General features: G+C 50.8%; 1 protein-coding gene across 1 annotated transcript in view; it reads left to right on the top strand.

Annotated features, from left to right (window-relative positions):
• Nucleotides 1-16380, top strand: part of ERN1 (endoplasmic reticulum to nucleus signaling 1) — a 93964-nt gene extending 77584 nt beyond the window's left edge. The window contains exons 15-25 of the mRNA XM_019805168.2: nucleotides 1914-2105; nucleotides 3599-3866; nucleotides 4623-4713; nucleotides 4974-5163; nucleotides 5942-6041; nucleotides 6325-6524; nucleotides 6989-7136; nucleotides 8382-8509; nucleotides 10610-10733; nucleotides 11171-11238; nucleotides 11770-16380. Of these exons, the coding sequence (XP_019660727.2) occupies nucleotides 1914-2105; nucleotides 3599-3866; nucleotides 4623-4713; nucleotides 4974-5163; nucleotides 5942-6041; nucleotides 6325-6524; nucleotides 6989-7136; nucleotides 8382-8509; nucleotides 10610-10733; nucleotides 11171-11238; nucleotides 11770-11982 (1722 nt within the window). The 3' untranslated portion in view covers nucleotides 11983-16380. The remainder of the gene's footprint in view (nucleotides 1-1913; nucleotides 2106-3598; nucleotides 3867-4622; nucleotides 4714-4973; nucleotides 5164-5941; nucleotides 6042-6324; nucleotides 6525-6988; nucleotides 7137-8381; nucleotides 8510-10609; nucleotides 10734-11170; nucleotides 11239-11769) is intronic.
• Nucleotides 16381-16669: the final 289 nt, after the last annotated feature.

Raw genomic sequence — 16669 nt, 5'->3', positions numbered from 1 at the left:
AGAATGAAGATTTGGGTAGGAGGGAGGCCCACCCAGGTGGTAGCTGCTGCAAGCCTCTGACCTGGGCTGCCCTCCTGCAGCCCTGGGGAGGCAGCATGCCAGTCAGGGTCTCACTGGACACAGGTGGCCACCCAGATATGGACAGTCCCAGGGGTTCTCTTAGCATCCTTTAGCCTGAAGTTGGGGGGCAGGAGTAGAAAGGGTCCCAGGCCAGGAGCCTAGAGCTTCAGTTGACATATTCAGCAACCCCACAGAATTGGACCTCCTTTTCCTCCCCCTGCCCCATCTGCTGGTGTCCCAATCAGAAACCAGAGGGCAGGGAGACCACTGCTGTGCCCGTAGGTGGCAGCTTTTGGTGGCACAGAGCAGGTGGAGGAGGCAGAATGGTGGCTCTGCAGGAGGGGTTCCAGCATGGCCAGTGGGGTGAGGAGGGGGTCCAGAGAAGCCATTTGGACTTGGCAACTCCTATAAGCCCTGCCATGGGGGATGCAAGCCTGAGAGAGGGCCTGGACTATGGGCAAGGTCCGAGGAAGACGAGGGGGGCTGGCTGATGTGGGGTCCGCAGTCACGGCAAGTTCACTGTAGGGTTCAGATTTTATCCAGAGGGAAAGGAAAGGAAATCATGTAGCTGTTTAAGATTCTAGCGCGAAATATCTCGAGTTGCCTGTCATCTCTGGAGGTAGCCAGTTGGAGAAGCACATGAGTCCCAAGACAGTGATTTTGGAAAGCACTGGTGCCATGAGGCCTTGATCTGATGTTGATCTTAATGAAGTCACTTGTATCTACCACTGAACACTTAGAAAATAAAAATATAGAGAAGAAAATAAGAACCCTTAATCTAATGCCCAGAGATAGCCACAGCTAAGATTTTAATAATCATCCAAACTTGAACAGAGTTTTTAAAAACTCCACTGAAGTACTCTGAGGTGCATTTATATGGCAGTAAGACAACTTTTTTAACAAACACATTTGACCGAATATAACCAAGTGTTGTTCCTGGTCACATGCTCAGCTGCCTGCTCCCCTCCAGCTGGGCCACCCCCACCCCATACACCGTGGGAGTGGGGCAGCCGGAGGAGAGAGAAGTGCAGGCTGAAGTCTGGGGTCAGGGGAAAGGTGGGTGCGTGGGGGGGGGATGCCAAGCCCTGGGCTTGCCCCAAGGCTGTGTGTTCGCCTCACTGGACAAACAGTGACGGCACTCCCGGGACGCTGGACATTTGAGAACGCATCGATGCGTTTTTCTAAACTGTTCTCGGAGTCCTAGAGACTTCGGGGAGCTGAGATGGGAGGTCCGCTTTTATCTGGTTTAATTTGGGGCTTCCAAGGAAAATTTTCTTTAACAAAAAATTCTGATGCTTTTCAGAAACTTTGAAAAACAGTGGGATATTTGGGGGAAAAAAAAGATTTTGTTTTTGGAGTTGCCCTGAAAGTTTACAAGCAACAGAAGCAAGCTGCTTTATTACTCTTCAGCCACGAGTGTGTATATACATGGAGTTTTCCTTTTTAATGTGAAATGGTTTTATTAAAGTGACTGTCAACCTTTTCACTAGACGTTGTCACCAGTAACATCAGAGTTTTCCCAAATACCAAATCTGTCCTCAAAGGAGGACGTCTTTGCCTTCAGTGAGGATTTTCAGAAGAATATAGGGTCTGAAGGCCCTTCCAGAAGTACCGCTCTTAGAACTGTTTTTGAGTACTGATAACCTCACTGCAAGGAAGCCTGGCCTCTCAAGACAGTCACTTTGATAAGCAGCGAGTATTTGGCTTTGTGACCTTTGGTGAGCGTAAACAAAAAAACCCAACACATTCTACAGTATAATCCTTCCTGGTAGTCGTGGCTACTCTTGACTGTTGGGCTCATTTATATCTGGCCAGAAATTGTGCGGTAAAGAGGTTGCTCTGTCCCATACAAGGTTATCAACCTGGTTGACCAGACTTCAGAAAACGCGCCTACCACCATCTCACAGGATGTGGAAGAGAAATACGAGCATGCCCCTGCCAAGCCCGAGGCCCCCGTGGACTCCGTGCTCAAGGACATTGCCACCATCATCCTGAGCACCTTCCTGCTCATCGGCTGGGTGGCCTTCATCATCACCTACCCCTTGGTAAGGCTCTGCCCCTTGCCTTTGCCCTCCCGGATGTGTCTGAACTTCCGTGCTGGTCACCTGATGTCCGTGAACTCCATGCACATGGCAAACAAGCAGATACAGTTCCTTTCACATTTCAGAGTTAGTATTTGCTTATCTTCAGAAACATTGTAGTTAAAAAAGACACTAGCTTCTCAGGAAAGGACAGTTTTTTACCCATGTGTTAGAGTTAACTGATTATAAAAGCTGATTTATAAACTTTGCTTTTGCGGATCATTTCGAATAGTCAATTGTATTTTCCTTTCTAAGAATAGGCATGATAGATGAAAATGCACTTAACTTTCCTCCTTACAAACTGCCTGTGAGAGATACCAGCTAGAGTGAAAAAGGTGGCATTCCTTCCACTTTCTATTGGAAATGAGTGAGCTAAGAATATGTAGTTGAATAGGTTGTTGGCTGGATAAAACATTCTAGAATTTTTCTTCATCAGGTTGCTCAGAGCACTGAAGTGTCATCACCTTAAAATACTAGTGCCTGGGAAGCTCGTGTCTCATATAGGAATGGGAATGACAGACCCTTCGATTTGTGCAAATGGGTTCACCTGCATTGTTTTATATTTTACCTCACTCAGTTCTATGAGGTTATTATTGATGTGCCCCACCCACAAATGAAGCTAAGCTCTGGGGAACTTAAATAACTTCCCCAAGGTTACTCAGCTGGTAGACAGCATTTCCAGAATTTGAACCCAAGTTCAGAGATAGAGTGTGGGAGTGTACATGAGAGCCAGAAAACTCCCGGCCGGGGCGGGGTGGGCGCTACACAGCCATCCCTTCAGTGCCCAGGTAGTAATAATCATGGATCACGGCTACTTCAAATTATGACAGAACGAATTTTTCAAAATAGATGAGAGCTGTAGGGTAGGTGGGGAGGGCAACGTGATGAAATGTGGGGAGTGGGACTTGGCCAGGCCACATGTTTCAGCCACATCCTGGCTGTGTGGCTGTGGGAAGATGGCTGTGAGGTTGTGAGCCCCAGCTGTTTCCTCTGCCTGTCTGGATCAGTTACCATCTATGTGCTCGCCTCTATCAAGTGCACAACCATAGTAGACAGCAAGCCCAGGGCTTCCTGTATCCACCGTGCTATGTTGGGTTCCATGTTTGTAACAACTCCCAGACTTTCATAAAAGTCCCAGAATTTTAGAATTGAATGGACAGCCCCCCGCCCCTTTCATCAGGCCCAGGCTCCACCTACAGCCGAGCCTTCCCTCTTGCCCCTGCCAGGCCCTTCCAGCAGGGGGAATGGGCCGTCCTGGGAAATCTTAACTGGCAAGAAGAGCCCCAGTCATTGAACCCATCCTGCCTCCTGTGCCTTCTCACTGGTCTCAGACCGCCCTGTAGGGATACCATAAAGGGTACCTGCTTCCTCTGCCACAGGGAGCCTTGCCTACCGGCCCGCCTGTGCCCCTGGGGGAAGCGGGCTGCACTTATCTGGATGTGTGTTTCTCTTCCCAGAGCATGCATCAGCAGCAGCAGCTCCAGCACCAGCAGTTCCAGAAGGAACTAGAGAAAATCCAGCTCCTGCAGCAGCAGCAGCTGCCCTTCCATCCACCTGGAGACGTGGCTCAAGATGCTGAGCTCTTGGACTCGTCTGGCCTGTACTCTGAGAGCTCAGGCACCAGCAGCCCCAGCACGTCCCCCAGAGCCTCCAACCACTCGCTCCACTCCAGTGGCTCAGCCTCCAAGGCTGGTGCCAGCCCCTTCCTGGAGCAGGATGATGTGGGTAAGGCGAGTTGCTATTTTGGTGCTGTTTTCTCTTTCGTTTGAACACAGTCTGAGAACCATAAAGTACCAGGTCCTCCCGGGGAGTCTCCATGGGATTATGGAGCGCCTTTTCTAAGGGTTTCTCAGGGTTCACCGTGTTCTCACCTAATTCCTTGTCACTGTGGCGGCTGGGCTTCCACACCACCCTAGGGCCTTTCCCCCTCAGGGCCCTTTGGGGGACCACCTTGCCCTCCCTCCATCTTGTTCCATAAGGGCTGGCAGTTGCTGCGAGCTGGAGGTGCACTGATATCTGGCTTGAGAGCGGTCCTGAGGCCAGCCCGTGGCCAAGTGTAACAGTGCCGCTGTTGACCCCCATTCCTCTGGGGAGCTGCCTCAGACTGGCCATCAGGGCGATATTCTGAGGGGGTGGATGCAGAGCTCATGCAAGAGACCTGAGCCCCAGTCTCACACTGGAAGCTCCTCCTGGCCTCTTCATTTGCACGTCCACTGTCGCTCCCTGAAGCCTTCAGCCACAAATCGTAGATGCGTCTGTGGTGAACCCCATCTCCTGACAGAAGGCAGGATGCAGGGAAGCTATGGTCTTGGGTGTCAGTGGGGGTAGACCCTGCCGGCTCTCACTTACCACGGGCTGGGAACATACTGCCTGAGAGATCCCGTCTCTGAATCTGAGCTCAGGGAGCTCACACCATTCTAGCCTCAAGGTGTTTTAGATTATGTTTGTTTAAAACAACTTCTTCTTCCTGTTTTGTCCCAGATGAGGAAACCAGCATGGTGATAGTTGGGAAAATTTCATTCTGTCCCAAGGACGTGCTGGGTCATGGAGCTGAGGGCACGATTGTGTACCGGTGAGTGGATCTGAGAGCTCTGTGACTTCGCCTCCTTTCCAAGTACCTGGCAGCTTGCAGGTGGCAGGCCAGGCTCCAGGGGTGCAACAGGGTCATAGCGGTGGCCACAGCAGAGTTTACCTCCGGGGTGGAAGTGCTGGCTGCCCGGTAGCTGGTCAGAGCCGTGAGGCTCACGAGGTGGCTGCTGCCTCACGGGACAAGGTCTCTCATCTTCCAGCCTGGCTTGCCCCTCCAACCCAGCCCCTGATCCTTGTCCTCAGGGGCATGTTTGACAACCGCGACGTGGCCGTCAAGAGGATCCTCCCCGAGTGTTTCAGTTTCGCGGACCGGGAAGTCCAGCTGCTTCGAGAATCGGATGAGCACCCCAACGTGATCCGTTACTTCTGCACGGAGAGGGACCGGCAGTTCCAGTACATTGCCATCGAGCTGTGTGCGGCCACCCTGCAGGAGGTGCGGGCCCCGGGGGCAGCTTTGCCAGGGCCTCTGCAGCCTCCCTCCTGGCAGCTCGAGGGACTGCAATGCCTTTTTATTTCTTTATATTCACTTTATTGAAGGTACAACACAGCATCCTCATTTCAGTGAACAGTTTGGTGCATTTGACGGGCACACGCCCATTTAACCACAAACAGTCCAAATGGAGAGCGTTGTCAGCACCTCGACTTCAGTTGGGCCGGGCAGTCTTTGGTTGCAGTTGGTGCCTATCTCCCTGTGCCTCCAGGAAACCCTGCAGTTGTTCTCATCGCTGGTCAGAGCTGGCGTGGGGTTGGAGGATGATGGTTGAGGAGTTAGGTCATTGCGATCCTTTAGCGAACTCCTTTTGCTCAGTTTCCAGGCTCATTGTGAACCTGTCTTGTATTTGCTGGCTGCACTTGCAGGTTTACTTATATGAGGCCATGAACTTGCATTCCTTGCCCTCTTACCTTAACCACTGTACACTAGTCCGTCAGAACTTTTGGTTATTTAAGTTAGCCTGTGGCTTCAGGAGAAAGTCTGTTGGCAAATGTGGATTTGGGCAGACAATGTTGTCAGTAAAACTTCCCATTTCTTTCTTAAAATAGGATCAAAGAAAATGAGCTGACCTAATCCCAAACGTTAACTAAAGCAAAAAGCTGCAGGCAGGACTTTTCTAAATAAAATTGAATCACTTGAAAGAAAGAAAGTGCTCTGCAGAGGGGCCCTTCCTTGCGGAGGGGCTTTGCGCATGACCTGGCTGTCATGTCTCTTGCAGTACGTGGAGCAGAAGGACTTTGCCCACCTCGGCCTGGAGCCCATCACCTTGTTGCAACAGACCACCTCAGGCCTAGCCCATCTGCACTCCCTCAACATTGGTGAGAAGCTTTCCTTTCCCAGGCTGCACCCCGGCTGGCAGGGGTGGGGGGGTGGCCGACTGCTGGTGTGGTCCCTCCCTCTGCTGAGAATCTGTGCTTCATCGCTGGTATGCACGTGGGGTTTTTTAGGTGGCCTTTTGACAATAAGAATTCTAGGAGGAATCTTTCATAGTCGCACTCCAGAGCCCTTAGAGGAGGCAACAGGCCCGCTGGGAGTCTGAGAAGGTGCACTCCCTGACATTACTCATGGTAAATATGGGACTAATCTGGAGCGTTCTGTTAGTTCACAGAGACCTGAAGCCCCACAACATTCTCCTCTCCATGCCCAATGCACATGGCAGGATCAAGGCCATGATCTCGGACTTCGGCCTCTGCAAGAAGCTGGCGGTCGGCAGGCACAGTTTCAGCCGCCGCTCAGGAGTGCCGGGCACAGAAGGCTGGATTGCTCCAGAGATGCTGAGCGAAGACTGCAAGGACAACCCGGTGAGTACTGGTCACAGCTCTCAGCCTCTTGCCTCTTCAGGAGGCACAGCGTCCGAATTCAAGACTTGGGTCTGTGGCACATGGAGCTGGAGAATGACGTTTCTTTGTCAAAGAGCTTCTGTGTGAACAGCATGCTCCTGGCACTTTCCATATGGTCTCCTGTTCAGACGAATGAAAGGGACAAATGTGGGCAATTGCTAACCCCCTCCCCCCCCCCCCAACTTTTCCAATCACTTCCAGCCCCAGCCCATCGGCTCTAGAGTCCACATTCCCTGTTGTGAACACCACACTTCCGTAGCCCTTGCAGGGGGCCGGTGTGGCCCTGAGCACTTCCAATGTGCTAGTTGATTCTCCTGGGACCCCTTCAAGGTGGGAGAAGCAGCAGCAACACTCCCGTCCTCACTGCTGCTGAGTGAGGATGAGAATTCTCCGGAGGGTCTCTCACACCCTGCATCTCTTTTCAGACCTACACGGTGGACATCTTCTCTGCGGGCTGTGTCTTTTACTACGTGATATCAGAGGGCAGCCACCCTTTTGGCAAGTCCCTGCAGCGGCAGGCCAACATCCTCCTGGGTGCCTACAGCCTCGACTGCTTGCACCCCGAGAAGCACGGTGAGTGGGTCGCAGGATGGGAGGGGTTGGGAGCTACCCCAGCTGCCCAGGTGGACCCTGTGGCCTGGGAGGGTGCTGGCTCTGTGCCCCCAGAGGCCCTTCTTTCCAGCTGCTTGCCCTGTGGGCCTCCATGAGTTGATGACTCATTCCAAAGCTGGTGGAAGTTTGGGTAGGTTGTCTTTGGAGCACCTCCTCCTAAAGCCAGACAGCTCTGAGGTTCCTGCAGGTCACCCAATGACCTGTGTGACCTGGACAAGGCCCCCTTTGGGGACCTCTGTTTTCCTGCTCGTGACTTGTGAGGGTTAAATAACCTGAGGTCCCTTCCTGCACCAACATTCAGGAAAACAGTCCATGCTCTGTAAACTCTTGTGTGCAGGCCAGTGGTCAGTGGGTGCGGTGTGGGCTGGGCACAGACAGGCTGGGTCCTGCTCTCCGGGTGCAGGGGCAACAAGCCTTTCTTCCCAACTTCAGGGTTTCTTGTGTTACCATTGACCCATGATACTCAGTGCCACCTTTCTAAAAAATTAAAACTGGGATGCCTGGGTGGCTCAGTTGGTTAAGCGTCTGACTCTTGATTTCAGCTCAGGTCATGATCTCAGGATCGTGAGATCAAGCCCCATGTCGGGCTCTGCACTCCGCATGGAGTCTGCTTAGGAATTCTCTCTCTCCGTCTTCTTCTGCCCCTCCCCCTGCTTGCACATGCGTGCTCTGTCAAATAAGTAAAATCTTTAAAAAAAAAAAAAATTAAAACTAACTTGTTTTGCTCATGGATTAATTTTCCTTATTCCCTGTAGAAACTGTAAATTAGCATCAAGACCCACAATCCCATAACACAGTGATGAATTCCTGCTATTAATACCTTTGTGTATCTTATTCCAGTTGTCTAATTAGACATGTGTGCACCCTTTGGTAAAACATGGAGGTAAATCGTACATGCCATCGAATCCCTCTCCGTGTTGCTCGGTGCTCCACAGGGCATCACTTTAAGAGCACAGCCCAGGACCTGGAGGCAGCGTTACCAGGCCTCCGCTAGTGGGTATTTCCAATTACTCCTTTTCACAGACTGTGCGGTGAGAACTCCCCATATCAGCTGAAGTTTGTGCACGTTCTTAATTCCATTACTGCAATGAGCTCCTGTCGGTGGGATGTTGAGTCAAAAGGCACGTGCGCTGTTGAGGTTTGGGTATTTCACTGTGACAGTGGGCCGATGTTAATGAGTTACTTGCTCATTTTCCTCCTCTGCAGAGGATGTCATTGCCCGGGAATTAATAGAGAAGATGATCGCAATGGATCCTCAGAAACGCCCTTCGGCGAAGCACGTGCTGAAACACCCATTCTTCTGGAGCCTGGAAAAGCAGCTCCAGTTCTTTCAGGCAGGCCTCTCGGGTTTTGGGCCTTTGGGGTATTTTTTTAATCAAAAGCCTTCATTTAATTTCTCCTAGATTTTAAAAAATATAGCAAAAAAAAAAAAAGAGAGAGAGAGAGAGAAAGAAACAAATGACTCCTAATCCCATAACCAAGAGAAAACCATGGTTGATGTATTTTCTTGATATAGATGAAAGTGCGATTAGGGTCAAACTGTATATACAATTTTGTATCCTTTTTTTTCCCCACAGTACTTAATATTTTGATATAGTATTTTATTACAGTATTAATAGTAGCATCTTATTAATATAGTATTTAATGTAGTATTTTAACATACTATTTTATCATGTTAAACTTCTAAAATTTTAATGACTCTAGTACTCTGTCCTATGGATGTGCCATAATTTAAAAACCTTATGGGAACTTTCAAATATACACAAAAGTAGAGGGAATGCTCTCATGAACTCCCCTCTACCCAGCCACCAGCTCCAGCAATTGTTAACTGAACCTCTACTCTCTCCTCAACTCCACACCCCAGATTATGGTGAAGCATATTTTAGGCATTATATAATCTCATTCCAGTCTCCTAAGTCTAAACATTCACTTATGTTGGATTTTTTTCTATCCTCTTTTACCTAATCTTTGTCCAGATGGATTCTGAGATGTGAGATTATAGGGTCAGTAGAGATGAGCTCCGTTGGTGGTTTGGCTGTTTTAAGGTTTTGTGGTATTGCCTGCCCGGTGGTTTTTGTGGAAAGAGAACATGTTTCTCAAGTTTTCCTTGGTGTCAGTTCAGCACAGCTCGTCTGAACACATCGTACCCAGCACACCAGCTCTGGAAGCAGGCACAGGGGCGCAGTGCTTTTCCTCCTGGGTCTGGGTCAGAGTGAAGCTTGGGTTTAGGAGTGACCATCACTCTGTGCTGGAGTCTGACTAGAGCCTTAGCCCCCGAAATGTAAGCTCCTTAAGGGCGGGAGTGCTTGATTTCCGGTACATGGCTGTGTCTCCACTGCCTGGCACGTGGCAGGTGCTTAGAAGTATTTGGATGGATTGGGAAGGGGAGGGTTTCTGCCATTTTCCATGGCAGCGGTGGGCATGGACAACATTAGGATTGTTCACTGTGTTCCACGGGTCATAACATTACAGTTTGGAGGTCAGGTGTCCTCAAGGGACTCCTGAAAACTAACCAGGTTCCTTTGATGATGACAAGATGTAGAGCGGGAATAAAGCTCACACAAAGGGACCTCCAGCCCACTGTGGTTTGGGATTTAAACTCTTCATCTTTCCAAGTCCTCTATCTTGTGAACACACCTGCCTCCGGTTGTATCAACTAGCCGTACCCACTTTGCAGCAGAAATGTGTGTCCCCACAGCGTCCAGGGCGGCCATCTAATCCCTCCAGGGCTTTCCTGTAAGTTTGAGAGTCAGCCAGTCTGTAAGTTTGAGAGTCAGCCAGTCTGGCTTCATCTTCATTAAAGAAGGACAAGACTACAGCCAGGGAGTCTGTGCCGCATGATAATGTGTGGGGCTCATTGCTCCGTTTCCTCAGCTGCTGGAGCATGTGCTCGGGCTGTGGTCCTCAGATGCGGGGCAGGGCTCGAGGCCAAGGCAGGGCCTCTGGAGCCCACGCTCTCGTCAGCAACTTTCTTCTTCTAAAAGAGAGCTTCATCTGTCTTTTCTAACTGTATGAGGAGTACTGACCGGCTGTGGATCTGAGTATGTCCTGTTTCCCGGGGTAGACAGAAAAGCCCAAGATGTAAATCAAAATTGAGCTTTTGTTGCTGTTGTTCATTGCTGGACGTTGACTGCACCTACGGCTCCGTGTGGGACGGGGTACATGTGCACAGGGGTGAGATGTGGGTGAGGTATTAGGGTTCGTGGAGAAGTGTGACACTTCCCCCTGACATGGAGATGGTCTGCGTGGATCTCTCCCCAGTGAACCACCGACAGGGCTGCTCCCAGGGAAAGGGTGACGGATCAGGAGGGACAGAGGCACAACCTCGCTGCTGGTCATGTGGCAGCGACCATTCTGTGACTTGGTGTGTCGCTCCTCCAGCTTCCGGTTCTCCACACGCTGACCGTCATCTGCTGCCCTTGTCACCCTTACAGGATGTGAGTGACCGAATAGAGAAGGAGTCCCTGGACGGCCCGATAGTGAAGCAGCTGGAGCGAGGCGGGAGAGCTGTGGTGAAGATGGACTGGAGGGAGAACATCACTGTCCCCCTGCAGACAGGTGACCACGCCGAAGCCCCGACCGTAAACGTTGGCAGAAACATTTCAAGAGCAGCAGCCTTTTCTAAGAAGTGAATGTGGAACTGGCAGCTCCAGGCTCTTTGGGCTCCAGATCCTCCTCGAGGGGTTGAGGCTTTCGTGGGTGTGTCCTCTGGGGATCGTGACACTGATGTGGGGTTCATTTTTGTCTCTCCCAATGACAGGTTAGCGATGGTGCCATGCTCTTAATGGTTATTTGTGCTCGTGGGGCGACCTGGAGGTGGAATTCAGGCTAGCCTTGCCCTCGGTCAAGCTCATTCTGGGGGACACACTCCTGTCAGCCACAAGCATGGCGTGGTTCTGTTGTGTTTCAGTCTGATAGCTTGGTCCCCAGGAGCCCCGGGAATTTTCTTCTTTCGAAATGGGTTTGTTACATTGCATTCCTTGTTTTTTTCCTAGATTTGCGGAAATTCAGAACCTATAAAGGTGGCTCCGTCCGAGACCTCCTCCGAGCCATGAGAAACAAGGTAAGGTGTGTGAAGCCCTGGTGGGCCCAGTGACAGGGGTATGGCCACCTATCTTCTTTCTGTTCTCTGTGGGTCCTTCCATTCCTACTAGAATTCTGACCTCGCAAGGCCAACTTGTTCCCTTAACGGGTTTTCTCTTCCACGATGTTCAGGTGAGGAGCTCTGCTCTAGGAAGCAGGCTGTCTGATGCTGGTGTCATTTGTGGTCTCTGCTGATTTGTATGTATCCTGTTCTGCCTGAAACAGCTCGGTATAAACTCCCTTGATGGGGACCTTCCCACACAGGCCTGGCCAGCGGGCCGCTCCATAGGGAAGCTCCTTCCTGCCTCCCCAGCCCTAGACCTGACTCGGCTCTGAGGCGTCCTCCTGAATGAGGGGAAGCAGGGAAGGTAGGCAGGTGGACTGTTGAGTACCTGAGCCTTTTCTCCTTGACAGAGAACCAACTAACGTTTCATCTTCCTAGACTAGCAAGAGGAGCTTTTACCAGTGTTTCCTGGGCTTTCCAGCTGCTAACGTCCATGTCTGTTTGCAGAAGCATCACTACCGGGAGCTGCCCGTGGAGGTGCGGGAGACGCTGGGCTCCCTCCCCGACGACTTCGTGCGTTACTTCACGTCCCGCTTCCCCCACCTCCTGTCCCACACCTACCGGGCCATGGAGCCGTGCAGCCACGAGCGGCTCTTCCAGCCCTACTACTTCCACGAGCCCCCAGAGCCCCGGCCTCCAGTGACTCCAGACACCCTTTGAGCCAGGGTGGCCCTCCGTTCTGGTGGCCCCAGCTGTGACTGAGGGCCTGGTCTCTACAAGTCCAAGCCTGACACCTCCCGGCTTAGCAGGGAGACCAGGCTCCCAAACCAAGTGCCTTGAGCTGCCACTCTGCAGCCAGCGGGATGATGCCAACCCCAGGAAGCGGGAACCGTGACCCCTTCTGACCTGTAGGGAGCTGGGAAGATGTTGGCCACGAAAGCTTTATAGTCGGGAGTCCTCTGCCAGGGAGGGCCCATCCCAGAGGCAGTGACAGAAGCATCCTCCGCCTTCTCCTGGACGCACTTGCTTCAGACCTACACTTTTTTTTTTTTTTTTAAACTTCCTGTTTGATGTCAGCCTGTGGGCCTATAAGGAAGAGAGAGGAGGGAATCCTGCATTTTGCCTGCATGCGGGACCAGGAGCATCTATGTCCTCAGCCAGCCAAGCTGAGAGACACTAAGTGCAGCCTCTGCTCGAAGTGGGGCTCCAGAGGTGAGAGGTGTTGAGGAGGAAGAAGTCATTCGGAGGGTGTCGTTCCTGGGGATCGGAGATGCCTCACTCATCACGAACGCGCCCCGAGTTTCCCAGGTCTTTATAACCAGTGTTCCTTGGGGGCAGCGAGAGTCTTGAGTGCGAGGCGCAGCATTGGGACAGGTCAGCACCGCACACTGGAAGACGAGGCCGTGTCCACAGATCTCTTAGAAACGAAGAGGACGCTCTGTCCTGAGCCGCAGTAGCCCAGTGCATCGGTGGCCTTTGGTGGATTTGGGAGATGTTTAGGAGCATTTGGGGCAAGACGTGAGAAGTTCCAGATCAAGAAGAGCGGCACCCAGGCAGGAACGGGCCTTTGGGACCAGAGGGGAGCAGACCAGATGGGACACTCATGGCCACCCTGGGGAGTCCTGGGCCAGCAAGTGGGCAATGAGGCTCCTCCGTCCCTGGAGCCAGCAGGATGGGCCGGGGGGCCGGCAGTGGAGGCCAGGGTCACCATGTGTTTCGTGGGCAGGCTTTTGTGTTTCTCTTGGCAGATTTTTAATAACTCTATATTTTGATCATACTGTAGAAGGCTGCATTAGCATAAGTAAGCTGAACTTGAGGCTTACTTGTGAAGAAGATAAATGCAGGATACGTAATACACTTTCTATTTTGTGTGGTACCAAAGGTCTCCATCCCCTCCAGAAAGAGCGTTCATGTTCAGAACATGCCGTAATGCTGAAGAGTAAAACATTATAGCAAGGCTATATACATCCATTAAACAACTTCAAAGTAATATTTCCTAAATTATGTCAATACCATCTTTTTTTGCTAAAATTAGTATAGTTTTTAACTTTAGTTTCAGTTAAAATTCCTGTCTTTTCTCTATCGAGAGCCTTAGCAGTTAAATGTGATCAGGGTACAGTGTAGAGATGTCCCCCGTGTCCTTTCTCCAGCCGGGGGAGTGGATCACCGCACTTCATTCAGTGCTGGCGAGCTCGGAGATGCCACTCAGGAGTAAGGGTGTTACTGACTGACCGAGAACTCCCTGTTTCTTCTTCTGTGAGATGCTTCCTGGTGGTGGACTTGACTGAGGGCCATTCATCAAAAACTCTCCTTCTGTCTTCATAGAATTCAGTTCCCTTCCTTTCATAATGTCTGGAGTCACTTTTTTTCTTAAATTCACATTATCCTATGTCTACACTATCCTCCGTCTTCATCGGTAACCTCATCTAGACCTTGGGACCCTGGTGTTTTTGGCTGGCATCTTAGAATCTTCTGCCACACCCTCCGCTTTTCAGGAACATGGCCAGATGCCTGTCCTCTCCCCTCTCTGCTGCATCCACGCCATTGTCCCTAAGGCTCTGTGGTCACTTTGCTGCCTGGCCTGAGTGGTGACGTCCCCCTTCCCCTCCGGCAATCAGGTAGAGAACGTGCACCAGTGATGGGCAGGCTGTCAGATCTCTGCACTACTTCCATCTCGTGGCCGAACAGTGTCCTTGGGGGAATAGCCAGGTCACTTCTGGCCACCAAGCGTTTGTGTCCTCTCACTGTACAGGCCCAGCTTGTCTCCAGGAAAACTTTTTTAAATGCCTTTTCTTGTTTCTAACCACCCACCTTCTCAAACTCACGTATTCGATGTATTTGATATTGAGTACTCACGGTGTGAGCCAGGCCGGATCCCAGGGGCTGGGGACGCAGAGGTGAACGAGATAGAGGCAAAACCTCTGCTTTCGTGAGCACGTAGAGGGAGAGACATGAAAAACAGTAAAGATCAGTGCTCCGGGAAAAGCTGTCCTCCGTCAGCCTTCTCGCCAACACTTTCAGGAACCTGGTCACTCCTCAGTCCCTCAGGTGGTTTGAAGAGGTCTCACGTGGACCCTTGTCATAAAAACGGCTCGGGCATCCTGCCCCATCGCACTCTCGTCTCTAGAATCCTGGTTTCCTGTTGTGCTCTGCAGCCTGAGAAGGTGTCAGTCCTTTGCTAGAACAGAGCTCCGCAGCCTCGTGCATCCTGTCATGGCGGAGCTGTTTGATCTTTAGCACGATTCCTGGAAGGCTGTTTAACTTTTTAGAAGTAGACTACCTTCATTTTTATGACAGAATTTAGTCACATCTGTTGGGAATCCCAGGGACGCTCTCATTAAATCCTGTGCTGAATCTGTCTTTGGCCCGCCTGCCAGAATTTCTCTCGTTGCTTCTTAAGTCTTTCTAATTGCAGTTCACTGAGAGCTCACCTGTCACTAGGGCATCAGAGCACTTGCACTTTGGGGGATCATTGGTGTCCGTGGGAAGTCACTAAACCGTCTGGTGGCAGATCTAAAACCCTGGGTGCAGAGGGGCTCCCTGCCTCGCGTGCCATAGCCGTCCTAGGCTCTTTCCCGTGAGACCTCACTCTGACCCATTACACGTATTGGAAGATCCACAGGTTAGTGGGCCAGCAAAGTATTTTCTTTCGACCAACTCTAGAAGAAAGGTCTTGATCAGAATCAACTTTTGGTAAGATTTTGTGTGAATGTGATTTGTTGACCATTGCAGTTCTTTCTCACTGCAGTGAAAGATGTGTTGGCTGCTGATCTGACCTCTCGAAGATGTGGGGGGGCTTCTGGGTTGTAGGCCTTTCTCGTCTTGGTCGCTGTCTCTTCAGAAGTTGGACTTCGGCCACGTTTGGGTTTCCTGAGTCTGCTCTCGTTCTCCCACCCTGTGTATTGGGTCTGCAGCCTGGAGGTCCTTGCGGAAGGTAGGCTGGTTCTCTCCACTGCCTCCTGGCCACAAGAGCTGGAAGAGAGAACACAGTGGACCTGTAAAGAGTCTCTTCACATTCTCTTTAATGTTGTCTCTGCTCATTTAGTGTCTAAACTCCCTTTTCTTCATGCATCCCAGTGTCTTCTCCTTGCTGATTCCTTCACCATCCTGGAGCCGTCCTTGTAGCCGAGTCTGGCCCGGCATTGGCCTTTCCTGGAGAAAAGTCACTGGGTGTCCCACACAGATGAGCCAAAATTCCACCTTCCAAGGCTGGACCATGATCTTTTAAACCAAAGTGTCTCCTCATCCTGTACTTTGTTTTCTTGATGAAACCGTGATCTCCCCCATGAGTAACCCTGGTTCCAGTTTTTTGTATCTGCGCGTGAATCCTTCCTGTATTCATTGGACAACCACAAAGAACGCATCTGCAGTGAGCCTCGCCCTGGGGCAGCCTTAACCTCCACTTCCAGCCAAAGTCCCCATCCCACTCGCCTCAGCCTATGCTCTGTGTGTTTGGCGGGTACAGTGTTCCTTTTCAGTATCCCAAAAGCTGTGACGGGGGCGTCCCCACTTACCTAGAAAGCATTACCAGTCAACCATGCGGCATTCTCAAATGCAAACCTTACGTAGTGTTCTTTTTGCGATGACCTATTTATTTAACCTATTTATATTTATTTAATTTTTACTCTGAAGTATATCCAGCTATAATTGCACTTGCTTTTAAAGCACATCGGATTTGTTTTGGACAACACACCCCTGACCATTCTAAAACTGGAAAAGGAAAAGTTATACTGTATCCTTCCGTGGGATGGACGCCTCACAGTAGTTTTATCACTGAAGGGTGAAAATTTTGGTCAGGGTAAAAATTTTCATTTTTGAGTGATTTTTTTTTTTTTTAATTCTGTGCCATTGTGTCTTCTCTGTGGACAGTTGTTTAATGGGTATCTGTTAATTGTGTGATAGAATCCTCTCTGTGAACCTACAATCCTCTTTTTAGCTTTATATTTTATAAACTGCCAGATTGTACAATTTTTATGTGTATTTTTAAAGCTTGATGTGAGGGTAATTATCTAAGTTAAACAGCCTATTTTTGTACTTCCTGTACAGTTTTATAATTCTGCTGGATGATAGCGTCTTATGTGGCGCCAACCACAAATAAAGGTAGTTTTAGACCTGGAAGTCGACTTCGTCTTCTTAAAGACTTGATCCCCACTCTCAAACAAGGGGTCGTTCCCGGCCGTCTTCCTGCCTGCGGGGGTCTGGACGGTGAGGGTGAGCAGCTGACTAGGGGGTTGGAGGGATGCCGTTGCCCCCCGCCCCCGTGTCTGCGGCACAGCCCAGGGGGCTGGAACGTCCTCCTTGGTGGCTGCGGGGAAAGGTTCTTTGAAACCCTTCAGGGAGTCCCCAAAAGTATTGGTTTGGGGTGAATTCCAGGAAGCTGGCCAGGCTGGGGCGAGAATGAGACTCC

This window comes from Ailuropoda melanoleuca, chromosome 13, assembly GCF_002007445.2.
Source record: "Ailuropoda melanoleuca isolate Jingjing chromosome 13, ASM200744v2, whole genome shotgun sequence".
Classification (NCBI taxonomy): Eukaryota; Metazoa; Chordata; class Mammalia; order Carnivora; family Ursidae; genus Ailuropoda; species Ailuropoda melanoleuca.
Note: the sequence above shows the minus strand (reverse complement) of the source record. Positions and strands in the feature narration are given on the sequence as shown.